Source organism: Colobus angolensis, unplaced genomic scaffold (assembly GCF_000951035.1).
Source record: "Colobus angolensis palliatus isolate OR3802 unplaced genomic scaffold, Cang.pa_1.0 Scaffold39, whole genome shotgun sequence".
Taxonomy (NCBI): Eukaryota; Metazoa; Chordata; class Mammalia; order Primates; family Cercopithecidae; genus Colobus; species Colobus angolensis.
In genome coordinates, this window is record NW_012117265.1 from 1,872,712 (window position 1) to 1,882,343 (window position 9,632).

Sequence of the window (9,632 nt, forward strand, 5' to 3'; positions counted from 1 at the left end):
CAGACACTGTGCCCAACCTCATTTATTTTTTAATTATTATTATTTTTTGAGACAGAGTCTTGCTCTGTTGTCTAGGCTAGAGTGCAGTGGCACGATCTCGGCTCACCGCAACCTCCGCCTTCCGGGTTCAAGCGATTCTCCTGCCTCAGCCCCCCAAGTAACTAGAATTACAGGCATGCGCCACCATGCCCAGCTAATTTTGTATTTTTTAGTAGAGACAGGGTTTCTCCATGTTGGCCAGGCTAGTCTCGAACTCCTGACCTCAGGTGATCTGACCACCTCAGCCTCCCAAAGTGCTGGGATTACAGGCATAAGCCACCGCACCCAGCCCTCATTTATTTTTATTTATTTGAAACAGGGTCTTGCTCTGTTGCCCAGGCTGGAGTGCTGTGGTGCAATCAAGGCTCACTGCAGCCTCCATCTCTCCAGCAATCATCCCGCCTCAGCCTCCCAAGTAGCTGGGGTTCCAGACGCATGCCACCACACCTGGCTAATTTTTGTTATTTTTAGTAGAGATGAGGTCTCCTTACGATGCTCAGACTGGTCTCAAACTCCTGGCCTCAAGTGATTCTCCTGCCTCGGCCTCCCAAAGTGCTGTTATTACAGGCCACTGCGCCTGGCCTAGTCTACTTTAAGGCCGGCATTGCACTTGACAAACACTAACTCAGATCAGAATCCTCCCACAACTCTGTGAGGTTGGGTACTCTTGCTATGAGCTACTTGACAGATGGGGAAACTGAGGCTCAAAGAGGTTAAGTAACGCGTCCAAAGCCACAAGACTAGAACGTGGTGGAGCTGGGACTCGAACCAGGCCCCAGACTCCGTGCTTTTAACAGCCATGCGTATAGTAGGAGCTCTTTACACGCAGTTGGGAAAATCAGCTGTTGCTTGGCGAGGACGGGTTCTAGATGCTTGGTGCAGCTTCCAGCCCCTCCCACCCTCTTTCTGTAAGTCCCGCCCAAGACTCGGCCCCGCTCCGTCCTCCCCCATCCCCCGCTCCGGGAACGGCCCCTCCTCCGCCTCCTGGGCGGAGCCCGCGCGGGATCCGGGTGGCTGCAGGCTGCTGGCTTCGGCGGCTGCGGGGCCGGGGTCGCGGCCAGGGCCAGGCCGCAGCAAGTTCAAAGGCGGAATCCCTACGGGCGGCGCCCCTTACGCGAGGTCACCCCTGGGAAGGAGCGCAGCCTGCCTCGCCCCTCCGCATTCGAGCAGGTCTGTGGGGTACAGGGGTTTGGGAGGAGGGTAGGGGGCCTGGGGAACAAAGGCGGGGCTGCGGGGAACGCCTCTGCCCTCGCCCCCACCCAGCTGGGCACTTGGGAAGCGCTGATGGGGCGCGGGCGGGGCAGAGAGCCCAGCTGGCGACAGGCGTTGGGACCATATGGTGATGGGGGAAGCTCCTGACTCCACCTGCATTGGCCGGGGCGCCCCGAATATAGTGAAGGGGGACAGAGGCGAGCCCTCCAGGGCCAGGCTTGAGGGAGGGTGAGCAGATGGTTAGAAAGAGGCGGGACCGACTGACACACAGGTGAGCTGAGGCTGGGGGAGGTGGGGGCCAGCCTTGCGGCCCTGCCCTGCGTGGGGAAAGGTTTCCTGCCTCTTCTCTTCCCCTCCTTAAACTCGTTCTCCTGGAACACGGGGTGGGGCCGGTTGGGTCCTCGTTTAAAATGGAAAAAAGCCCCAAAGGCGATTGAGAAATAGCTGTGCCAAGACTTTCTCTGCCTCTGCCCTGCCTGCATCCAGGCCTTCTGCAGCCTCTCTGTGCGTTCCCGCAGCGGTCATAGACGGCTGGGGAAACTGAGGCCTGGGAGAGGTTATGAGGGTTGAGGGAGCATCATGGGCCTGGATGAAGCAGCATGTTGGAGTGTGGGCAGATTCAAGGAGCCTAGCTGTGCAACAGATTGCCTAGAAAGATCAGGGGTGGGCGGCAGTGGTCCTGGTGGTGGGGTTGTGTTAATTAAGTGACTGGGATGGTTTCCTTGGATATAAGGACTCTCAGTCCTGCCTCCGTGGACTGGGGCTGGAGTGAGTCAGCCTTGGGCAGGAGACAGGCCCGGCCCCTTTGATAAATAGAAAATGGCAGTACCCATTTAGGGGGTAGAACTGGACTTTAAACCTGGGCCCGGTACGTAGAAAACCCCTTCCCCTTGGAACTCAGAGAAGGGGCTGTATTTGGCATGAGTTAGGGGAGGGCAGGCGCCCCAGTGGCTGACACCTGCCAAAGTCAACACCCAACCCTTAGTCGGGGGCTCTCTCCAGCTTATCCAGCTGGCAGGTCCTCCCCTCCCCTCCCCACTCCAGCTTACACCTGGGCCACACCAGGTGGACATGCGGGGGCGAAGTCCACACCTGCACCTTCTCCAGAATCTAGTTCTGCAGCGGCCAGAGCCCCTTACCCTCGGCCTTGCACTTGAACCCTTTGCTAGGCCTCTGGGTTTCCAGACAGGAACGGTCTCCCCACCCTCCACCCCAATAAAGACTCAGTTACGCCACAAGATGTGAAGATTAAACAGCAGTCACTTTTTTTGTGCCCTAGCTGTATACCAGGCACTGTCTAATGACCGTTATGTGTGTTAATACCTTCCCACTGGAAGGAACGTGACCCCCCGAGGATGGACTTTTTCTTGTCCTATTCATAGCAGGATCTCCACAGAGAACAGGGCCTGGCAGAGAGTAAGCATTTGTTGAATGAATAAAGAAACACATTTTAGGTCGGGCATGGTGGCTCATGCCTGTAATCCTAGCACATTGGAAGGCTGAGGCAGGAGGACTGCTTGAGCAGAGGAGTTTGAAACCAGCATGGGCAACATAGTGAGACCCCATCTCTACATTTTTTTTTTTTTTCTTAATTAGCCTGATGTGGTGGCATGTCTGTAGTCCCAGCTACTTGGGAGGCTGAGGCAGGAGGATCGCTTGAGCCCAGGAGGTCGAGACTGCAGTGAGCTATGATCACGCCACTGCACTCCAGCCTCAGGCAACAGAGCAAGATCTTGTCTCTAAAAAAAGAGAAGAAAGAAACTCATTTTAGGCTCACAACTAACTACATAGTCCAGGAAGGGACTATGAGAAACATCCCATTTTGCAGAAGAGGACATTGAGGTCTAGAGGGGGCAAGCAGTACATCCAGCATCACTTGGCCTCCAAGTGACCGAGCTGAGATTTGAATCCAGGCCTGGTGCATCCACAGGAGCTGTTGTTGGTGTTTGATTCCCATGCAGGACGCCCGTCTCCTCTCCCTGAGGATTTCAGGTCTCCCTGTCCCGGGAGGCTAGTGCCAAGATGGCATCAGCTGGAGACCCCCCAGCAGGCTCACGGGATGCAGCAGATCAGAACTTCGACTATATGTTCAAACTACTACTGATAGGCAACAGCAGCGTGGGCAAGACTTCCTTCCTGTTCCGATATGCGGACGACTCCTTCACGCCCGCCTTCGTCAGCACCGTGGGCATTGACTTCAAGGTCAAGACCGTCTACCGCCATGACAAGAGGATCAAGCTGCAGATCTGGGTAGGCTGGGAGGCTGGCTGTGGGTTAGGGGTGGGGTCCCTTCAGGAAAGTTCATTGGAGGGTTCTTTTTTTTTTTTTTTTTTTTTGAGACGGAGAGTCTCACTCTGTTGCCCAGGCAGGAGGGCAGTGGCATGATCTCGGCTCACTGTAACCTCCATCTCCTGAGTTCAAGCGATTCTCTTGCCTCAACCTCCCGAGAAGCTGGGATTACAGGTGCCCACCACCACGCCCGGCTAATTTTCATATTTTTAATAGAGGTGGGGTTTCACCATGTTGACCAGGCTGATCTCAAACTCCTGACCTCAAGTGATCCACCGGCCTTGGCCTCCCAAAGTGCTGGGATTACAGGCGTGAGCCACCGCACCCAGCCTCATTGGACAGTTCTTCTGACTGTGGGGAGGGTTCTCAAGTGAGGGGAAATAGCCCAGAATTGGGATGTGCACTTGGGGTAGTTGTGAAGAGTACGGAGGACTTATCTACTAGGCGAATTTTTCAGGGTGAGGGGACATGCCCTGCCCTGGTTGGGGGGACTCTGAGGGAGACAGTATATGTATATCTTTTTTTCTCCCTGGAGACAGAGTCTTGCTTTGTCGCCCAGGCTGGAGTGCAATGGCACGATCTCGGCTCACTGCAACCTCCACCTCCTGGGTTCAAGCGATTCTCCTGCCTCAGTCTCCGGAATAGCTGGGATTACAGGTGCACGCCGCCACACTCGGCTACTTTTTTATACTTTTAATAGAGACGGGGTTTCACCTTGTTGGCCAGGCTGGTCTTGAACTCCTGACCTTGTGATCCACCCGCCTTGGCCTCCCAAAGTGCTGGGATTAGAGGCGTGAGCCACTGCACCTGGTGGGAGACAGTATTATTCCTGGGGGTCTGATTGCGGAGATGATACTAACCTAAGACATGTTTGAAGTGCTTGTGACACTAAGCATGGTGGCTCATGCCTGTAAATCCCAACACTTTGGGAGGCCAAGGTGGAGGATCACTTGAGCCTGGCAGTTCCAGACCAGCCTGGACAACACAGCGAGATCTCATCTCTGCCAAAACTTTAAACATTAGCCCAGCCTGGTAGCTTCAGCGTGTAGTCTCAGCTATTCAGGAGGCTGAGGCGAGAGGATTGCTTGAGCCCAGGAGTTCGAGGCTGCAGTGAGCTATGATTGCACCACTGCACTCCAGCGTGGATGACAGGGCATGAACCCATCTAAAAAGAAAGAAAGAGAGAGAGAGAGAGAGAGAAGGAAAGAAAGAAAAGAAAGAGAGAGAGAAGGAAAGAAAGAAAAGAAAGAAAGAGAAAGAGAAGGAAAGAAAGAAAAGAAAGAAAGAAAGAGAAAGAGAAAGAAAGAGAAAGGTCCCAGGTGCTGGTGACCAATGGGAAAGAGTTTTGGGTACCATCTCTTAGAGGGGACACCTGGGACGCCCACTGAACTGGCCTGGTCTGCAGAGCCACACCCAGCCCCCTCTCCCAACTTAGCTACTGGTAGCAATCATCATGGTAGCGAGAGTACCAAGGTGTCCTGTCAAGATGGTACCATCTGGCCCAGTTGGTTCTTATTTGCAGTTGTTAAGTTGGTTCTTAGAGACGAGGTCAAAGGGGCTCATAAATCTATGAGAGGCCACTGACCCCTGAGACTTGGAACCCCTCAAGGGCAAGCAAGCCCAGGTCTCTCCCTCATCAGACTGGGGAGGTCCCTTGATAATGAATCCATGCCTCCCTGGCAGACTGGGGTTGTGAGGGCAGGGTCTGTGACCGGAGGTTGTACAAGCAGGTCTGTGTCTCCCCCATGAGACTGGTGCTGTGAACACAGGGCAGTGGCCCTCTCAGACAGGGGTGGACTGGGAAACAGGTAGTTCCCAGCCAACTGTCACTGCCATTTGTCCAGGACACGGCGGGCCAAGAGCGCTACCGCACCATCACCACAGCCTACTACCGGGGAGCCATGGGCTTCCTGCTCATGTATGACGTCGCCAATCAGGAGTCCTTTGCCGCCGTGCAGGACTGGTGAGTGCTTGCTGACCACGGACCCCTGATCTTTGCCCTCTCCTCTTATCCCTAACCCCCCCGGCTCATGGCTCACGACTGGTAACTCTGCAGGGCCACGCAAATCAAGACGTACTCCTGGGACAACGCCCAGGTCATCCTGGTGGGGAACAAGTGTGACCTGGAGGACGAACGTGTCGTGCCTGCCGAGGATGGCCGGAGGCTCGCCGATGACCTTGGTTAGTACCTAGCCTGGGCCACAGGCCCTGGGTCTCCCAGAACCAAACCCTCATCTCCATCCTCAGATTCAGGGTCCAACCCAGTCACTGACCCTTTGAGGATCTGCCCAGGAAAATACCCATGTGTATGCCACATGTCCCGTTTAATTGCAGGGTATCCATGCACAGGAACTCCCAGCAAAACCATTTCTGGAAATTGATCCTAGAGATATCCTCACCCATGTGGGATGTGGTGTGTGGAGTGTAGCAGTAGTATTAGTAGAGGACCTACAGATCCCTGCCAAGTGTCTCACAGTTGGAGAACCAAGTGGACATAAAGTATATTCACATGGTAGAATACTATGCAGCCGTGGAAAAGGATGGGGATGTTATTTATTTATTTATTTTTTTAATTATTTTTTACTTTTTTTTTTTTTTTGAAATGGAGTCTCACTCTGTTGCCCAGGCTGGAGTGCAGTGGCGCGATCTCAGATCACTGCAAGCTCCGCCTCCCAGGTTTATTTTACTGAGACTCACTCTGTCACCCAGACTGGAGTGCAGCGGTGCAATATCAGCTCACTGCAGCCTCCACCTCCCAGGTTCAAGCAGTTCTCCTGCTTCAGCCTCCCAAGTAGCTGGGACTACAGGCGTATGCCACCATGCCCAGCTAATTTTTTGTATTCTTAGTAAAGACAAGGTTTCACCGTGTTAGCCAGGATGGTCTCGATCTCCTGACCTCATGATCCGCCTGCCTCAGCCTCTCAGAGTGCTGGGATTTGCAAGTGTGAGCCACCATGCCCGGCCTTTTTTAAATTTTGTGTAGAGACATGGTCTCGCTATGTTGCCCAGGCTGGCCTCGAACTCTTGGCTTCAAGTGATCCTCCCTCCTCAGCTTCCCAAAGTGCTAGGATTGCAGGCATGAACCACCCCCCGGCCTGGCCAACGGGATGTTCTTTTTTATTTTTATTTTTTTTCCTGAGACGGAGTCTCTGTCTGTCGCCCAGGCTGGAGTGTAGTGGTGCGATCTCAGTTTGCTGCACGCTCCGCTTCCTGGGTTCACACCATTCTCCCGCCTCAGCCTCCTGAGCAGCTGGGATTACAGGCGCCCAGTAGAGACAGGGTTTCACCGTGTTAGGCAGGATGGTCTCGATCTCCTGACCTCGTGATCCACCTGTCTCGGCCTCCCAAAGTGCTGGGATTACAGGCTTGAGCCACCGCGCCCGGCCAGCAAACCTTTTCTTAAAGGGCCGGATAGTAAATATTTTTGGCCATACCGTCTCTATGGCAGCTACTCAACTCTGCATGACAGCAGCCACAGACAATGCATAAATGAATAGGTGTGACTGTTTGCCAATAAAACTTTATTTGTGGCCGGGCGTGGTGGCTCACACCTGAAATCCCAGCACTTTGGGATGTTGAGGCGGGCAGATCACCTGTGGCCAGGAGTTCTAGACCAGCCTGGCCAACATGGCAAAACCCTGTCTCTACTAAAAATACACAAAAATTAGCTGGGCTTGGTGGCAGACGCCTGTAATCCCAGCTACTTGGGAGGCTGAGGCAGAAGAATCACTTGAACCTGGGAGGTGGAGGCTGCAGTGAGCCGATACTGCGCCTCTGCAGTCCAGCCTGGACGATGGAGGGATACTCTGTCTCAAAAAAAAAAAAAAGAAGAAGAAGAAGAAAGAAAGTAATTGACGCTTGCAGTCAGTTTTTAACCCCAGCCTTCCCATAAGCTCCATCCAAGCCAGCACCCTATATGCAAAATTCAGAAGGCACAGGAAGAGGCTAAGGCAGTAACTCACTCCCCATCCCCAGTTCTGGTCTCCCAGCTTCTCTGGTTCTTGTATCTCTTTCCAGAAATATCCTGAGCACCCACAGGCATTGACAACACATTGGCTACTTTTTTGTTTTACACAGATGTTCCCTGCTGTCTGTACCCTTTTCTGCACTTTGAATTTTTCCACTAAATAATATATCCTAGAAATCTTTTTCCATCAGCCCTAGAACTGGCTCATTCTTTTGCATGGCTGTGTACTGTTCCATTTCATGTTTCCTTAACCTTTTCCTCTGTTGACAGCCATGGAGATTATTTCTAGCCTTTTCCTTTGACAAATGCAGCTGCAGCAATCATCTTTACATATATTTCTTTGGACACATGTGGCAAGAAATCTGTCAGCTTGATTCATAGATGTTCTTAACACTTTTTTTTTTTTTTTTTTTTGAGATGGAGCCACTGCACCTGGTTGGTTTCTATAGGCCTGGCCTACACTTTCTTTTAAAAAAATAACTTTTGCCAGGAATGGTGGCATGTGCTTGTAATCCCAGCTACTCTGGAGACTGAATTGGGAGGATTGCTTGAGGCCAAGAATTTGAGGCCAGCTTGGGCAATATAGTGAGACCCTGTCTGAAAAAAGGAAGAAAATAATAACTTTTTGTGATAAAAATGTTCAAATACTCCCGGCGCATTGGGAGGGTAAGGTGGGTACATCACTTGAGCCCAGGAATTTGAGACGAGTCTGGGAAACATGGCAAACCCCGTCTCTACAAAAAAATGCAAAAATTAGCTAGGCATGGTGGCGCACACCTGTAGTCTCAGCTACTCAGGAGGCTGAGGTGGGAGGATCGCTTGAGCCTGGGAGATGGAGGTTGCATTGTACCAAGATTGCACCACTGTATGCCAGCCTGGGCGACGGAGCAAGACCTTATCTCAAAAAAAAAAAAAATGAAATAAGAAATGTTTGGCCAGCTGTGGTGGCTAATACCTGTAATCCCAGCACTTTGGGAGGCTGAGGCAGGCAGATCACCTGAGGTCAGGAGTTTGAGAACAACCTGACCAACATGGTGAAACCTCATCTCTACTAAAAATACAAAATTACCAGTCGTGGTGGCGCACGCCTGTAATCTCAGCTACTTGGGAGGCTGAGGGAGGAGAATCACTTGAACCCAGGAGGCAGAGGTTGCGTGAGCGGAGATCACACCATTGCACTCCAGCCTGGGTAACAAGAGCGAAACTCCATCTAAAAAAAGTTCAAATACATTCACAAGTAGAAAGGAATGTAAAATAGACTTTCATAAAACATTATTCAGCTTAATTAGATCTCAACATTTATTCAATCTTGAATCATCTATTCCCCCAAAATACTTTTCCTTTTTTTCCTAGAAAATTGAAAAACCCTTGACATTGAACCTTTTATCTGTAAACACTTTGCTATGCAACTCCAGCCATTTTGTTTTTGTTGTTTTTTAATTAATAGAGACAGAGCCTCACTCTTTCACCCAGGCTGGAGTACAGTGGTGTGATCCCACCACTTTAGGAGGTTGAGGAGGGAGGACTGCTTGAGCCCAGGGGTTGGAAACTAGCTTGGGCAACATAGTGAGACCCCAACTCTACAAAATAAGTTCAAGGCTCCCTGTAGCCTCGTACTCCTGGGCTCAAGCAATTCTGCTGCCTCAGCCTTTCAAGTAACTGGGACTACTAGTGTAAGCCAGCACACTGGCTAATTTTTTATTTTTATTTTTTGTAGAGACGAGGTCTCACTATATTGCGCAGGCTGGTCTTGAACTCCCAGGCTCAAGCAGTTGGCCTGCCTCAGCCTCCCAAAGTGTTGGGATGACAGGCATGAGCCACGGCACCTGGTTAGTTTTTACATTTTTAAAGTGGTTGAAAAAAAAATAATATGACATGGGAAATTTATATGACATTCAAATTTGTATCTATAAATGAAGTTTTTCTGAGACACAGCCATACCCTTGTTTTAAAAAAATTTTTTTACTTGGAGTCTCACTCTTATCGCCCAGGCTGGAGTGCAGTGGTGCGATTTTGGCTCACTACAACCTCCGCCTCGCTGGTTCAAGTGATTCTCCTACCTCAGCCTCCTGAGTAGCTGGGATTACAGGCGCATGTCACCATGCCTGGCTAATTTTTGTATCTT

General features: G+C 51.4%; 1 protein-coding gene across 1 annotated transcript in view; it reads left to right on the forward strand.

The window, feature by feature from the left end:
• The first annotated feature begins 988 nt into the window (after window positions 1–988).
• The window catches only part of RAB3D (RAB3D, member RAS oncogene family), an 18,427-nt gene continuing 9,783 nt past the window's right edge, over window positions 989–9,632 (forward strand). Inside the window, exons 1-4 of the mRNA XM_011954814.1 lie at window positions 989–1,209; window positions 3,213–3,501; window positions 5,385–5,503; window positions 5,597–5,721. Of these exons, the coding sequence (XP_011810204.1) occupies window positions 3,274–3,501; window positions 5,385–5,503; window positions 5,597–5,721 (472 nt within the window). The 5' untranslated portion in view covers window positions 989–1,209; window positions 3,213–3,273. The remainder of the gene's footprint in view (window positions 1,210–3,212; window positions 3,502–5,384; window positions 5,504–5,596; window positions 5,722–9,632) is intronic.